Raw genomic sequence first — 17,908 nt, forward strand, 5'->3', positions numbered from 1 at the left:
ATAAATAAATGAGTTAATAATATATGGATTTTTTTTCAATAAGCTAAGAGCCCTAACCCAACATGAACTATTAATATCTTGAACTCATTTATTAGTATATAAAGAAATACAAAGGGGTAAAATGATAATAAAGATAAATTAAGGTACAAGTAATGCAAAGCTAGATGAAAGTACAAAGTTAGAAACTAAGAGATCAATAATTGGATACATCTACACAAGAATTTTAACCATGTGATTAAAGGCATTTATCATTAACTTGTTGAAGCTTGCACCAAAAATTAATCTGTGTTGTTCATATATAATAAAATTAACATTTCAGTTAAATTATCCACATTACAATATTGTGTATTTGATGGGCTGAATATTAAAGTTGCTTCTCGATAGGATCTAATGAGTAATTAATGGGCTATATATTTTTCTGGTTTTGAGATGAGGGCTGTGATGCACATGTCCAATTAGTGGGCTTACTTAAATAGGCTTACAAAGGGATAACCAACAGGCAACAAATGCTTATTACCAATTGCTTCTAGATTTCAATCATCAATTCTTTTGCTCAAGTTCAATCATTATGTTTTAATTTTATTTTAAATTTACTAATTAAAGTCACTATAAAATTTAACTTTATAATTAAAAAAAAAATTAAAGTGCAATTGTTAATTACCAACTGGTTTATATATCTACAGAGAGAGTATAAAACTTTTTAAATTTTTAAGTTTCATTAGAGTAAATTATATTAACATATTATTAGAATAATCAAATAACAAGAGAACACGGCGGTGCAATTCTTGAATTGCTCGACAAAAATTTTGAATCTTATTTTTCGCGACACCTAGTTATTATAATTGAGTGAATTGGGGATGTAAATTACACGGCGGTGGAAATCTTGAATTGTATAGTTATTATAATTGTGTTTTTTAAAACCACGTACTCCATTCACCCACGTCTTAGTACTAATCAATTTTGTCATTTTTGGCGCGACCTTATATTGACTCGTTACTATATGATTGTATAGTATCACACTGGTTGAGTCACTATCCATTATCGTTTATAATCACACTAGTTAGTCACTATCCACTATCGTAAAAGTTAGATTTTTATTCCACTTAAAACATTCAAATACTTTAAATTTTTTGGCGCGGCCTTATATTAATTTCATTATATACATTGGCATAGTGTGGTTGTTTATTAGGAACTCTATAGTAATAAAATTGGTAAAATAAGAAACAAGAAAAGAAAAAATGAAATTATTATTAATGGATTGTGTTGTTCGGAAAGAAAATGGAGAGTTTCTATTTTTAGGAAACACAATTAAAAAGAAAAGAAATCATAGTTTATGTCTAATGAGTAATGACTAATTAAGTCTGACACTCATCTCAATAATAGTTCAATTCACATTAATTAATAGATGAAATGCATTTTAGACGATGCAATCCCAAACGCATCTTTATTTATGAAACAAAATCCAAACATTACTGGCATTTTACAGCATTGAGCAAACAAATGTTCAATATTCATAAAGAAAATCCTTGATCAGGCAACATCAACAAGAGGGGTAGTCGCGGCAGCAGCAGTTGTAGTCTGCAATAATGGCGACATAGCGTCGTAGAGAACCTTTGCGGACAAGGAAATTGCAGCCTCAGTTGGATGGAATGAATCCCAGAAATAGTATTCATCTCTGTTGCTGCACGGCGTGCTTCCCTCAACACAGTGCCCTAACGAATCCTCGGACACCTCGCAACATGGTTTTCCGACTACCTTTATATTGCCGTACGATGGGTTGTCCGTGATTTCAGTGACGTACAGGAATCTGGCGCCGGGGAGTAGGTTCAAGGCTTTTATTAATATCTTGAGTTTCTCGTTGAAGATGTCAACGGCCGCGTTGCTCGTCTCCACGCACCCTGTCACTGGCGAGACCGGGTACTTGGCCGTCTGCTGTGGAACGCACCCTAATTTCCCGAGTGCGTTCACGGCTACTTTCCTCCCACCGTTCAAGTATAGCCTCTGGAATATTCAATCAGACGAATATTTTAATCACTTTTTCTCTTTATTTCTCATTTATTAGTTTTGCAATAAAACTAATATAGTAAGTATCCGTTATTCTATCTTTTATGTACTACTTTAATAGTTATGTACTCCCTCCGTCCTCAATTCACACCTTTTCATTTCAGTCCGTCCTCAAATAAGAGTCACACTTTTTTTTTACCATAAATAGTAAGTAGGTCTCACATTCCACTAACTCAATTCACTCACATTTTATTATAAAACCAATATAAAAAAATGGGTCCACATTCCACTAATTTTTTCAACCAATATTTCTTTACATTTCTTAAAACTCGTGTCCGGTCAAAGTGTGACTTTTAATCGGGGACGGAGGGAGTATTAAAATCTGTGTTATTTTAAAAGTTAAAAATGAGACTTATTTTCCACTTTATATTTGTTGAAATGAGGAGAGAGAAAAGTGAACATACAAGAAGGTGCTTAGAGTATTGTGCGATGGCGAGAGAAGCAAACTGTCTGGGAGAGTATTTAGTGGTGGAGGCGTAGTATTTGGGGAGATAGTTGCCAAGGTAGTCGTTGTTGCCCATTCCCACGTAGTATGTACATTTGCTAAGATGTTGCAAGCTTAACATTCTGCTTCCAAACATTTCGGCTAATCTCGTAACTATTGCCTCATGATTCGACAGTTGCTCGCTCATAGTCAACACATCTCCCTTGCAAAACAAACAACCATTCAAACCAATTACTACTAGACAAAAAAAAAGGGGAAGGGAAAGAAATTAAAAGCGAAAGTGAGAGAGGGAGTACGAAGTGTTGCCCGGATTCATCGAGAATTCCGGCTCCACCCGAGCCAAAGTTGACACCGTTGATTATGTCCCAGTCCGTAGCGTTGGCATATGGGGGAAGGGGTTCATCTATCTCTAGTAGTTCAGCTGTTATTATCAAAGAAGATGACTTACTTCTAAAAATAAAAATATTAAATTTAAATACAAAAAATAATAATAATGCATAAAATGAGCGCATAAAGAAAAGGATGGTTTAATAATGTACCGAGGAAATCTGCGGTATTTCGACCATTGGTGAATCTGCCGGTGGGGCCGGCCGGGAAATCAATGCCGTAAGGGGAGTAATTAACCTTGGCCGTTGTGTTGAGGTAATTGTTGTTGCCGTTGTCGACCAATGAATCTCCGAAAATGAAGAAACACTGAACTTGTGATGCATTGACAACGCCACTAAATTGGAAAACTACAAGATTTAGTAGGAGAAAACAGAATACATTTCTCATTATAGAATGAGGCATGATGATGATGATGATTGTGTGGCGAAACATAGATGAGGAGACTCCATTAAATAGGCTACTGATAATTAGTTGAGTTATAAAGAGGTAGGTTCCCACGTGGTCACGGTTTCCACATGCTAATAGTATTCTCTAAGAAGGAGAGAGAACTTCCAATAAAGTTTATATTTGTACGAATTGTGGTTGATAATGCAAGAGATTATTGTGAAATAGTATTTGCAATCGGGATAGAAATGTTTGGATGGTAATACCGAAATGGAACGGGATATTGACACCTAATATTATTGAACGTCCAAAAGTTGGATTTTTTCCACAAACTTTGAAATTGGTAAATAATATCACGAACATTACTCCGAGTTTATTATTTCCCATCAATGCAAAAATTCCGACAAATAATATCATGATACGGATTTTTTTCGTAATTTCTCGACAAAAACTTCGAGAGTTTCAAGATTTTCAATATTTGAGAATGGTTTTTCTACCCTTCAAATTCATTCTTCAATCTTTCAAAGTTCGTGGAAAATACCAAACTTTTTGAAAATTCCATGATATCAAGTTTCAGTATTCTAAATGGAAAGGTAGGTATATGAAGGAGTATTTATTTTTATTCCATAGTGAAATTTTATAATTTCTCGACATCATCAAATATAATATGCTAAGGTTCATAATTGAATTGTGTGTTGAGCACTTCAGCTACAATTTACAGTACGGATAAAATACACACTTGTTGCGCGAACGTAGCATCAAGAAATTATTATAGATTCCATAGTAGTAGTAGATTTATCTATTAGGTAGTAATTAATTAAAAATCAAATTATTAATTCTCTAACTCTTATGTATCAAATTTACCGTAATTAATCTACAAATCTTCCATAATTTCCTTTTTAAAATGGCTGGAAAATCATATTCGTTCTCAAACAAATATCAATAAATATTATAGGCCCTGCTCATTAAAACAGCTATAGAAAGAAACAAATATCCCGCCCCCACCACTGCCGTTCATCACATGATGAATAAATAAACTACTCCTCTATAGGGATCAAAATATTTATAAGTTATTAAAATGAATAGGGAACAAAGTTGATTGTTATCGTATTCTTTAGATTATTTTAATACTTCCTACGTCTCCTTTAATTTGTCACCATTTGATCCGGCACGGGTTTTAAGAAATATAATAAAAAGTGGGTTGAAAAAGTTAATAGTATATGAGTTCTACTTTTTTATATTAGTTTTATAATAAAATGTGAATGAGAATGAGTTAGTAGAAGATGAAGTCCAATATAAAAAATGGTAAAGATGAAAGGTGATAAATTTTTAGAGACGGACGAAAAAGGAAATAGGTGACAAATTTTTCGGGACGAATGGAGTAAAAATGTCTAGTGCATAAATGAATATCGTCATATATATGGTTCACAATTTTTTGACGCTAAAAGTATATTCTTTTCAAATTCTTGCCACTGACATTAAGATATATCATTATACCAGGAGTAGTTGAAATATCATTAGATTTTCATACTAAAGGATTATCAATATCAAATATGCAAATCAAAAGTTGCAAAAATATAAATGCATATTAGTTTCATTAGATTTTCATACTAAAGGATTATCAATATCAAATATGCAAATCAAAAGTTGCAAAAATATAAATGCATATTAGTTACACTTGTAGTATTTTTATTCCACTAACTTTTTTTCATACTCCTACTTCTTTTAATAAAATTAAATAATTTCTTAAAATTTGCATTGATCGAAAATTGGACAAATAATGAAGACAGAGATGAAATATTATTTATTATAAACTCAATCAACTTCTTAAAATCTGCATTGGTCAAATATAGCACATCTGTGTGTGATCATTCAACAAATAAGGGCGGAAATGTCGTCATAGGCAATATTGGCAGCGGCCGCCACCGCGGCCTCCGTGGGATGAACTTCATCCCAAAATCTGTATTCATCTCTATCGCTGCACGGAACACTTCCTTCAATACACAACCCTGTCCCCACCACGCAACATGGCTCACTCACAATCTTTATATCACATGAAATAATAATAGCCATCATCAATTCATCGTCATCGTTGTCATAGTACAAGTTGTAGTCATGATTTTACAATTTATGAGAAGTGGAGTACCACTTTTCGCAGTGAGAGCTGTAAATCGGGTGAACGTAAACTTTGCTTTTGAATAATCAAAATTAAGGTTGTTGACGAGGAGCTTTAGATCTTGATTGAAAATTTGAACGCCGTCGTTGCTGGTATCGACGCTGAAGAATTGGGGGAGACGTACGCTCGGATAACCACCGGCATGCATCCTAAGAGCATCCACAATGGATGCCCTAGTGGGAGCCCTAGTGAGAGCCCTAGTGGTTGTCATTATCAGCATGCGCTATCTTTCTGCAATGGTGGAGCCCTAGTGGATGTCATATCTCTTATCCACTTTTCATTTCAATTATTTTTTTTTATATTTTCACATATTATAAATAAAAAAATTAAATACTAAATTAAATGAAAATCATGCATTACTTAACTTTAAAAAAAGAATTTATAAATTTCATATTTAATTTTAATCAAATAAAAAATAGCAAAATATAAATACACTATTATAGAACACTATAAATTTAAATAAAACACTTATATTAATTGAATAAAATGAGAAAAGTATAATAAAGGTCAAAATAAAAAAAAATGTTGAGTTTGGGGCTTGAGAACACACAACCTCTACAATTTTCCAAGATACATTTACCATTAAGCTAAACATAGATTATGTATTGAAATCAAACAAATTTTTACATAAAGTAAGTAACTCTCTTTTAAGTGTAAAACTAATTGTCCCACGTAGAAATCACAAAGAAATTTGGAGTTGAAAACCTATCTATAAAACTACCATTTGTCTCACATCGAAGTCACAATGAAAATTGGAGTTGAAAACCTATCTATAAAAGGTTTACTCAAGTAATGCAAAACTTGCTCATTTAGTGTGAAGGATTATATTCTACAAAGTACATTGTTTTGTTGCAATGGGCGCCCGATCTCACGCCTGATGGATCGGGCTAGAGATCAGTCGCGACCGAACGTTCGGTCGTCCTCGGGCGCGCCCGACGTCTGCAATGGATGCTCAACCCCGAGCCCGATCTCGGGCGATCGGACGTGAGATCGGGCATCCATTGTGGATGTTCTAATTCACCGAGTTCAGACACGGCCACTTTTCTCGCTCCGTTTTCCACGCTTTCAAACAATCTTCTTCTTGTAATTTGTGAAAGAGAGAATTATTAACGAATTGGCTTCCGGTTTCATTTAGAATGCCACCTCCCAATGATCCATAGGTGAGGCCTTCAAGAATGTATTCAGTTGTACCATTGCCAAATGGAGGGATGGACTTTTTACAACCCAGCTTTTTTGCTATAACCAATCAAACACCAAGATAAAATATAAGGTTAACAATTTATAGAAAATAGGTAAAATTATCGGTAAAATTATGAAATTTGATCAAATTTGAGAACATTTTGCTTACGGGAAAACGATAAAGTTTAGATTTGTTCACATTTATAGCATACAATTATTTTTTGTTGAAATTGTTCACTTTTGTTTAAAAATATCAACAATATTCTATGTAAGCAACTTGAATTTTTCGTCATAGTATAGTTGCGAACAGATTCAAAGGTCATGACTTTTCTAGCCGATTTTTAACATTCCAAAAATTTTACCAATTTTTGTGATTTTTCAAGCAATTAATATGTCAAAAATAGATAGTAATTAGAGAAAAAGAAGTGCATACCAATAAAATCTGCAATATTTCGACCATTGGAGAATCTGCCAGTAGGACCGATCGGAAAATCTGTGTTGTTAATAGTAATAAAATTAACATTTCAGTTAATTAAGTTCTCTACATTACAATATTGTGAATAGAAGTAGTACTACTACTACAGGTTATTAATGAGATTTGATGGGCCGAATATTAATGTTTTTCTTTTTTTTTTAAATAAGAGCAAATAAGTAATTAATGGGCTTTAAGTTATTTTCTGGTTTGAGATGATGCATGCTCCTTCTGTTCCTTGTTAATACAGATATTTTTTTTTGGCACGAAATTTATGAATAATGTGTTAAATAGTTGATGAAAAAAGTAAGAAGGAGTAAAGTAAGACAGATGAAGAGAGAATAAAATAAAAAAGAGAATTACTTTTTTTACTAAAAATAAAAATTACTCAATTAACTTGGAACTTTCCAAAATAGAAAAATGATTTTATTAATATGGAATGGAACGAGTATATAGGATGCACATGCCCAATTAATGGGCCTTATTAAATAATAGGCTTACAAAAGGATGTCCAACAAAGGCTCATTACTAATTGCTTTTAGTTTTTAATCAATTCTTTTGTTCAACTTCAATCAATATGTTTTAAATTTATTTTAAAATTATTAATTAAAGTCAGTATTCAATTTTAATTTTATAATTTTAAAACATTTAAATTGCAGTTTGTTAATTAAGAACTGGTTTATCTACAGATACGTAAAAAAAAATTATATTTTTTAAAATATAGTATTAAATGTCCACTAGAGTTAATTATATAAAAATATGATAATCAAATTAAAAAGAGAACACGGCGGTGGAATTCTAAAATTGCTTGACAAAAATTTGGAATCTTCTTTTTCGCGACAAGTGGAGCGGCAATTGAATCACTTGGAGTACCCATCCACTATCTGATCTTCCTAAATTTGCTTCAACTAATTTTTTCGATTAATGTTATATAATTTTTCTTTTATAATCTATGTATATAGTAATTACAATTGACTGGTTTTAACACACCTACTCCATTCATCCACGTTTTAGTATTAATCAATTTTGTCATTTTTGGCGCGACCTTATATTGACTCGTTAGTATATCACACTAGTGACACTATCCATTATTGTAAAAGTGAGGTACTTTAAAATTTTTGGCGCAACCTTATATTGTGTTGGCCCACACACTATTTTTCTCTAAACAATATTTTAATATTTCTGTATTAAATAATAAATTTTAAAATATAATTAAACTCCTAGTACTATTTAATTCAATTTTAATAGTTCTATGTTGTTGTTAAATGCCATGATTAATTCACATCTCTATTTTTTATTATTGTTTTTTGTCATAAGATTAATATCAAGAATTATAATAAAAATATGATTTTTGAAATTTTGTTAAATTTTCATTGGTTAATTTAGTTTTTATTTACATAAAAAAAACTTGCTAGGAAACTCACTATTAAATGACTTAGCTCTGCAACTCATCTCGATAATATGACATTCAATTCACATAATGTAAGAGATGAAGTTCATTTAGTTGACAAGAAATTTAGTCTCGAATTATTACGTTGGAGATTCAAGTCATCATAGAAATGTTGGAATCTGTCAATGAACTTTGACCAATTATAATTTCAACAAGATATTTAATTTTGTGAAATTAAATAATATAGCGTCGATCTACGTTCAGAGTAGATGACCGTGGTATATTCATTTTCTCAAATCCGATTCCCGGTGAGTGAGAAATAAGGGATTAAAGTTGTGCAAAATTGCAAACTTAATGAGCTATGAGAGAAGCTTAGGGAATAATTAAGAGAGTTAATTATCCCACATTGGAAGTTACAACCTTATTAAACTAGTATTTAATAAGAAGAATTATTACATGGAATAATTATAGTGGACTAAGATGGGATGTAGAGCCCACACGCGCGCACACGCGCGCGGCGCCGCCAACGCCCGCCCCGCCACGAGCCGCGTGCCGCGAGCCCGCGCCCGCCCTTGTCCTTGTCCTTGGACTTGGCAATTGGTCTTTGGGTGGTCTTTGGGCCTGGTCGTGGGCTTGGTGCTTGGGCCTAGCGGGATGCCACCTCGTCAGTATGACGCGGTAAGCCAACGTGGCTGACACGTGATAGTCCACGTCGTGAACGAATCTAGAAGCTTCTAGACTCAGCCTCTCTAGTTCTGAGCGCGTAACGGCTTGTAACGCCCGAACGTTACAGCTCGTAACCGACGACCGTTACGGTCTAGCATTAATGACGGCCATTATGGCCGTTGACCCCCTGCAGTGGACCGAGCCTATAAATAGGCTAGCCATTCTAGCATTCTCATATCAGAAACTAGAATCCACTCTGCATCATACACTCTCTCCTCCCTCTGCATTGTTCTTCTGTCGAAGCTCTGCCCTCTCCTCCATCCAGTTCGCCGGAGCTCTGTTGATAGCGGTGCTGCTTCACCAGAGACGTAGCCGTTTTATCTTTGGGGACGAAACGCCAATCCGAAGAGCACTATCGGGGCGTATCTCGTCTTGCGGAAAGAGGACTCCTCGACTCGGCCATGTCCTGTTTTACAGTTTATTTGGTTTCGAATCCTCTTTTGTAATTTCGATTCAGTTAGCTCTTGTATTCCTTCTTGTAAGTCCTAAAACCAACAATCGCAAGACGAGATAAAACTTGCTTTTGAAGGGATCTGGACCTAAAACTGAAACTAAAACTTTCGAAACTATAATCACCTTTGCTGGAGATGTCGACTGAATCCAACACCGCCGCTGCCACCAATCCGGCCACCACCGCCGCCATCATCTCCTCCACCATGGCGAACACCGGACCAATCCCCACAATGGTCCCTACCCCTGGGTTCACCTCTTCGTCTGCATTGTCATGGGGGTTTACGAACCCCTTTGGGCCCACTGTTGGATCATCCTCCAGTGGGTCGGTTGGTTCCACTTTTAGTGGTTCCTTCGGATCCTTCAATGGATCGAGTGTTGGGGCCTTCGGGTCCAACACGGGTACCGGTTCCTTCGGATCTGGTACGACCATGGCGGGCTCTACGCCCAACATGAATGGTGGGGGCTCTATGCCCAACCATGTTGTTGGCTCCTTCGGGGGCAACGGAATTGGTTCCTTCCAAGGACCAAGTGCGGCACCTTTGGCACCGAGAATGATGCCACCCGCCGAAAAACCACCTAAATTTGGAGGAGCTGACTTCAAGAGGTGGTATCAAAAGATGTTGTTCTACTTGACAACATTGGGCATCGCCAACTTCCTCACGGAGAACGAGCCGCCCGCGCCAAGGGATCAAGAGACAAGTGTTGAGGTCATGGCGGACTATGAAGCATGGCGCAAAGGAGATTATCTTTGTAAAAATTTTATTCTAAGTGCATTAGATGATAGTTTGTACAATGTATACTCCCTTGTAACCACATCAAAAGATATGTGGGAAAGCCTAGAGTAAAAATATAGTATCGACAATGCCGCCGGTACGGAACATGTTGTAGTATCCAAATTCATGGACTACAAAATGGTCGACTCTAGACCGGTCATGGAACAAGTTCAAGAGTTCCAAATGATCATCCACGGACTCGCGGCTGAAGAGATGAGTTTGCCCGACAACTTTGTTCGGTGCATACTTATTGAGAAACTCCCTCCTAGTTGGAAGGACTTCAAGCACTACCTCAAGCACAAGCGAAAGAAGATGAGTCTTGAAGACTTGATCGTGAAGCTGCGCATTGAAGCGGATGTGCGCAAGATCGATCAAAAGGCTAAGGGCTTTAGCCCACTTGATGCCAAAGCCAACTTGTTGGAGCGGGGCGGACCCTCCAACAAACGCCCCCGCCCAAATCAGAAAGACAAAGGGAAGGGCAAGCAGCCTGCAAAGAAATTTGAAGGCGAGTGCTACAAGTGTGGCAAAATTGGCCACTTTGCCAAAGACTGCCGCAGCAACAAGAAGCCGGCAGCCCACGTCGTTGAGAAAGAGTTCAAGGACTGGAATGAAGATGACCTCGTTGCCGTGGTCACTGAAGAAGTCAACATTGTTGACAACAAGGGCGGCTGGTACATCGACACCGGCGCTACTGCTCATGTTTGCTCCGATAGGAGCAAGTTTGCCTCCTACACTGCTGTTGAAGGGAGGAAGATCAACATGGGAAATCAAGCATCATCCGAGGTCCTCGGCATTGGCAACGTGATTCTCATGATGACCTCTGGCGTCACTATCACTTTGAAGGATGTGCTGCATGTCCCGGACATCCGCAAGAACCTAGTGTCAGGATCAATACTAGTTAATAAGGGGTTTAAACTTGTATTCGAGTCTGATAGGTTTGTTTTGTACAAGTTTGGGAAGTCCCTCAGAAAAGGTTATGTAACCGACGGACTTTTCAAGCTTAGTGTGGCTACACGCCTTGTTCCAAAGCCTTTGGCTAACAACAATAATAAAGCATCTACTTCCTCTTATTTGACCGAGTCTTCAAATTTGTGGCATTGTAGATTGGGATATGTAAATTCAAAAGCCGTTAAAAGATTGGTGAACTTAGATTTACTAAAGGCAATTGAAGTGGATAGCCAAGACAAATGTGAAATATGTCTTGAGGCTAAAATGACTAAGTTACCGTTTCACTCAGTTGAACGAAAAACAAAACCCCTTGAATTAATTCACACGGATGTATGTGATTTAAAGATGGTGCAAACTAGAGGTGGTAAAAAGTACTTTATCACTTTTATAGATGATTGCACAAGATATTGCTACATTTATCTTTTAAGAAGTAAAGATAAAGCAATTGAAGCGTTCAAAAATTATAAGAACGAAGTTGAGAATCAACTTGGTTGTAAAATCAAAGCGATTCGTAGTGATAGAGGAGGCGAGTATGTAGCCCCGTTTGAATGCAAATGATATAATTCATCAAACAACTGCTCCATACTCACCACAATCTAATGGTGTAGCAGAACGCAAAAATCGAACTCTAAAAGAGATGATGAATGCGTTGCTACTAAGTCCAGGATTACCCCAGAACATGTGGGGGGGAGGGCTATTTTGACAGCCAACTATATCCTAAACAAAATTCCACTCAAAGGAAAAGACATCACTCCTTATGAATTGTGGAAAGGTAGGAAACCATCCTACAAATACCTCAAAGTGTGGGTGTGTTTGGCCAAGGTGATGGTTCCCCCGACCAAAGAAGTTACAATTGGCCCTAAAACAGTCGATTGTATCTTCATTGGATATGCACTTAACAGTAGTGCATATAGATTTGTTGTTCACAAGTCTGAAATATCGACTATTACAGTAAGAACAACAATCGAGTCAAGGAATGCCGTATTTCTCGAAAATACATTTCCTTGCAAGGACAAAGAAGAAGTCCCAATCAATTCCGAGACAAGAATTGAAGATGAGGCCACTAGTTCTAAAACAGTGGATGAAGCCACTAGTACTAAATCCGCGGATGAAGAGCCTAAATCGCGCAAGCGAGTGAGGCATGATCCAAGTGATGCAGTACTAAGACGTGGTAGTAGGGTCAGAACACCAAAAACATTTGGTCCTGACTACATTGCTTTTATGTTGGATGAAGAGCCAACGTCAATAAAAGTAGCATTCGATGGCCCAGACGGGTTACATTGGAGAGAAGCTGTTCGAAGCGAAATTGACTCAATTCTGCTAAACCACACTTGGGTGTTGGTTGATTTGCCCGAAGGTGCGAAACCTTTAGGGTGCAAATGGGTGCTTAAAAGAAAATTTAAGGCCGATGGAACAGTGGATAAGTATAAAGCCCGACTAGTTGTAAAGGATTTTAAACAAAAGGAAGGACATGACTTCTTCGATACCTATTCACCTGTAACGAGGATTACATCTATCCGAGTGCTTCTCGCGATTGCTGCATTGCACAATCTTGAGATTCATCAAATGGATGTTAAGACTGCGTTTCTAAATGGTGAACTAGAGGATGAAATCTATATGGAACAACCCGAAGGGTTTGTAGTGCCCGAACAAGAAAAGAAGGTATGCAAACTGGTTAAGTCCCTCTATGGATTAAAACAAGCGTCGTTGCAATGACACTTGAAGTTTGATAATGTGATGTTATCAAATGAGTTTAAAATCAACGAGTGTGACAAATGTGTCTATATTAAGAGCACTAATAATGGGTACGTTATAGTGTGTCTCTACGTTGATGACATGTTAATCATGGGGAGTACCACTCAAGTGATTAACGAGACAAAAGCCATGTTAAAGAGAAACTTTGACATGAAAGACATGGGTCTAGCCGATGTAATTCTTGGAATGAAAATTCTAAGAACATCCGATGGAATCATCTTAACCCAATCTCATTATGTTGAGAAGATATTGAAGAAATTCAATGCCTATGATGGCGTGCCGGTTAAGACTCCAATTGAACTCAATGTTCACTTGAGCAAAAACAAGGGCGAACCCATTGCACAAGAAGAATATGCACGGGTCATTGGGTGCATTATGTACTTAACTAATTGCACTCGGCCGGACATTGCTTGTGCCGTGAACAAGTTGAGTCGCTACACGAGTAATCCAAGCAAAGAGCATTGGAGAGCTCTTGTAAGGGTTTTGAGATATCTAAAACATACTCAAAATCATGGGCTACACTTTTCGAGATACCCCCCGGTACTTGAAGGGTACTGTGATGCGAATTGGATATCCGACAATAAGGACTCACTTTCAACAAGTGGATACGTCTTTACTATTGGGGGTGGTGCTGTCTCATGGAAATCCACGAAACAGACATGTATAGCCCGTTCAACTATGGAATCAGAATTCATAGCTTTAGATAAAGCCGGGGAAGAAGCCGAGTGGCTTAAGAACTTCCTTGAGGATATTCCAGGTTGGTCTAAGCCAGTGCCACCAGTGTTGATTCATTGTGATAGCCAAGCCGCTATCGGGAGGGCGAACAATGGCTTCTATAACGGTAAGTCTCGACATATTCGTCGACGACATAATACCGTAAGACATTTGATCACAACAGGCGTGATTACAATTGACTATGTGAAGTCAATAGATAATCTAGCGGATCCGCTAACCAAAGGGTTAAACCGTGATCAAATGAATAAGTTGATAGAGGGAATGAGTTTGAAATCCACAAACTAAGGAATCGTCATAGTGGTAACCTAACCATGATGACTGGAGATCCCAAGAACTTGGTTCAATGGGAAAACTAAGCTATGAGAGTTCGTGAGAAACACTCATCTACATCTATTCCCTAGAGAGCAATAGAGTGTTTGAAAACTTGCCTTGTGGTGAGGATAAGTCTATGACTTTTAATGATTCCTAAGGATCTCAAGGAGATTGAGTTCTCAAAGAGACCGAGTAGGGCAAGATACTCGAGTAGGAATCACCTATGTAAGTGTGAAGTGTGGCCGCTTCAAATTACACACTTATGAATCCAAAGTGGTGTCCAAGGCCACAAAGGACACAAAACGTGAGAACGGATGAGGTTAAGATGTTTAAGTGTTAACACCATTGTCTCGGTGCACGCCGTGGGGGACTAGTTCAAAGCATCGCGCTACTAGGCCGCCTGTGTATCCGATGGCGTTGACTATGGAAGGTTCAAAGCTAAAAGCTAACTATCCTTATGCTTATATACCTCTCGAGGGTTGAGCTTGTGTCTGCATGCATTTGCATTTGGCTATTTCCACTCATGTGGGGGATTGTTGGAATCTATGCGGTCAATGAACTTTGACCAATTATAATTTCAACGAGATATTTAATTTTGTGAAATTAAATAATATAGCGTCGATCTACGTTCGGAGTAGATGACCGTGATATATTCATTTTCTCAAATCCGATTCCCAGTGAGTGAGAAATAAGGGATTAAAGTTGTGCAAAATTGCAAACTTAATGAGCTATGAGAGAAGCTTAGGGAATAATTAAGAGAGTTAATTATCCCACATTGGAAGTTACAACCTTATTAAACTAGTATTTAATAAGAAGGATTATTACATGTAATAATTATAGTGGACTAAGATGGGCTGTAGAGCCCACGCGCGCGCGCGCGCGCGCCGCCGCCGCCGCCCGCCCCGCCGCGAGCCGCGAGCCTCGAGCCCGCGCCCGTGTCCTTGGACTTGGACTTGGACTTGGATCTTGACAATTGGTCTTTGGGTGGTCTTTGGGCCTAGTTGCGGGCTTGGCCCAAGTCTAGCGGGTCTAGTTCTTTTTAGACCACCACCGTTTCCACGTCAGCGAGCCAAGCAGGATGCCACCTCGTCGGTATGACGCGGTAAGCCAACGTGGCTGACACATGATAGTCCACGTCGTGAACGAATCTAGAAGCTTCTAGACTCAGCCTCTCTAGCTCTGAGCGCGTAACGGATTGTAACGCCCGAACGTTACAGCTCGTAACCGACGACCGTTACGGTCTAGCATTAATGACGGCCATTATGGCCGTTGACCCCCTGCAGTGGACCGAGCCTATAAATAGGCTAGCCATTCTAGCATTCTCATATCAGAAACTAGAATCCACTCTGCATCATACACTATCTCCTCCCTCTGCATTGTTCTTCTGTCGAAGCTCTGCCCTCTCCTCCATCCAGTTCGCCGGAGCTCTGTTGATAGCGGTGCTGCTTCACCAGAGACGTAGCCGTTTTATCTTTGGGGACGAAACGCTACTCCGAAGAGCACTACCGGGGCGTATCTCGTCTTGCGGAAAGAGGACTCCTCGACTCGGCCATTTCCTATTTTACAGTTTATTTGGTTTCGAATCCTCTTTTGTAATTTCGATTCAGTTAGCTCTTGTATTCCTTCTTGTAAGTCCTAAAACCAACAAGAAATATTCAAAAAAGCAAAAATTGAAATTAAGGAGAGAACAAATGTGTGGACTCAGATTCAATGATTGATTTGCAATCGTAACTTAGATGATGGGTCCCAAATGCAATTTTATTGATGAAACAAAATCCAAACTCTTGCAGCAATATTGAACAAACAAATGTTCAATAATCATAAAGAAAATCCTTGTTCAGGAAACATCCACAAGAGGAGTAGTAGCAGCAGTAGTAGTTGTAGTCTGCAATAGTGGCGCCATAGCATCGTAGATAATCTTAGCGGACAAGGAAGTGGCAGCCTCAGTCGGATGGAATGAATCCCAGAAATAGTATTCATCTCTGTTGCTGCACGGCGTGCTTCCCTCAACACAGTGCCCTAGCGAATCCTCTGACACCTCGCAACATGGTTTTCCGACCACCGTTATATTCCCGTACGACGGGTTGTCCGTGATTTCACTGACGTACAGGAATCTGGCATCCGGGAGGAGGTTCAACGTTTTTATTAATTTCTTGAGTTTCTCGTTGAAGATGTCCACGGCCGCGTTGCTCGTCTCCACGCACCCTGTCAATGGTGAGACCGGGTACTTGGCCGTCTGCTGCGGAACGCACCCTAATTTCCCAAGTCCGTTCACGGCTACTTTCCTTCCACCGTTATTGTATAGCCTCTGGGATATTCAATCAGATGAATATTTTAATCACTTTTTCTCTTTATTTCTCTTACTTTATTAGTTTTGCAATAAAACTCGTATAGTACTACTTTATTAGTTATGCATTAAAACTCGTGATTTTAAAAAGTTAAAATGAGACTTATTTTCTACTTTAAATTTGTTGAAATGAGAGAGAAAAGTGAACTGACGAGAAGGTGCTTAGAGTATTGTGCGATGGCGAGAGAAGCAAACTGTTCGGGAGAGTATTGAGTGGTGGAGGCGTAGTATTTGGGGAGATAGTTGCCAAGGTAGTCGTTGCTGCCCATTGCCACGTAATATGTACAGTTGCTAAGATGTTGCAAGCTTAATTTTCTCTCTCCAAATATTTCGGCCAATCTCGTAATTATGGCCTCATGATTCGACAGTTGCTCGCTCATAGTCACCACATCTCCCTTGCAAAATAAACAACCATTCAAACAAATTACTACTAGACTGAAAAAAAAGGGAAAGGGAAAGGGAAAGGGAAAGTAATTAAAAGTGAAAGTGAGAGAGGGAGTACGTAGTGTTTCCCAGATTCATCGAGAATTCCGGCTCCACCCGAGCCAAAGTTGACGCCGTTGATTCTGTCCCAATCCGTAGCGTTGGTGTATGGGGGAGGGGGTTTGTATATCTCCAGTAGTTCAGCTGTTATATGTCAACGAAGATGACTTATTTCTAAAATGATTCACTATTTCTAAAATTAAAAGTATACTAGTACTCGTATTTATTATCGAGTAGAAAATGAGTGAATAAAGAAAAGGATAGTTTAATTATGTACCGAGGAAATCTGCGGTATTTCGGCCGTTGGTGAATCTGCCGGTGGGGCCGGCCAGGAAATCAATGCCGTAAGGGGAGTAATTGACCTTGGCGATTGTGTTGAGGTAATTGTTGTTGCCGTTGTCGACCAATGAATCTCCGAAAATGAAGAAACAGTGAACTTGTGATGCATTGACAACGCCACCAAATTGGAAAATTACAAGATTTAGCAGTAGAAAATAGCATACATTTATCATTATAGAATGAGGCATGATGATGATGATGATTATGTGGCGAAACATAGATGAGGAGACTCCCCTTAAATAGGCTACTACTAATAATTACTCCAGTTGAGTTATAAAAGGAGGTAGGTTTCCCACGTGACCACGTTTTCCATATGCTAAAAGTATTCTGTAAGAAGGAGAGGGAACGGTCCAATAAAGATATTTGTGTGAATTGTGGTTGATAATGCAAAGGTGAAATGGTATTTGAAATTGGGATTGACATATTTGGATTGGATGGTAATAACAAATTGGAAAGGTAGGTAAGAGCAAGTTTTTTGGTAGGTGAATGAAGTATTTATTTTTGTTCCATGTGAAATTTTGTAATTTCTCGACATCATCA

At 38.1% G+C, this 17,908-nt stretch overlaps 2 protein-coding genes across 2 annotated transcripts; both read right to left on the reverse strand.

The window, feature by feature from the left end:
* Window positions 1-1,415: 1,415 nt before the first annotated feature.
* Window positions 1,416-3,322, reverse strand: LOC125190583 (GDSL esterase/lipase At5g45670-like). Its single transcript, XM_048087912.2, has 4 exons — window positions 3,049-3,322; window positions 2,806-2,930; window positions 2,469-2,711; window positions 1,416-2,001 (listed from the first exon to the last, which is right to left on the reverse strand). The coding sequence occupies exons 1-4, from the start codon at window positions 3,296-3,298 to the stop codon at window positions 1,531-1,533; spliced, it is 1,089 nt and encodes a 362-aa protein (XP_047943869.1). The 5' UTR covers window positions 3,299-3,322; the 3' UTR covers window positions 1,416-1,530.
* Window positions 3,323-15,939: 12,617 nt separating this feature from the next.
* Window positions 15,940-17,601, reverse strand: LOC125190582 (GDSL esterase/lipase At1g29670-like). The gene is made up of 4 exons (XM_048087911.2): window positions 17,307-17,601; window positions 17,049-17,173; window positions 16,699-16,941; window positions 15,940-16,507 (listed from the first exon to the last, which is right to left on the reverse strand). Exons 1-4 carry the CDS (start codon window positions 17,584-17,586, stop codon window positions 16,037-16,039), a joined length of 1,119 nt encoding a protein of 372 aa, XP_047943868.1. The 5' UTR covers window positions 17,587-17,601; the 3' UTR covers window positions 15,940-16,036.
* Between the last annotated feature and the right edge of the window lie 307 nt (window positions 17,602-17,908).

Source organism: Salvia hispanica, chromosome 5 (genome assembly GCF_029641045.1).
Source record: "Salvia hispanica isolate PSC_SH4W2 chromosome 5, Shi_PSC_v1, whole genome shotgun sequence".
NCBI classification, from domain to species: Eukaryota; Viridiplantae; Streptophyta; class Magnoliopsida; order Lamiales; family Lamiaceae; genus Salvia; species Salvia hispanica.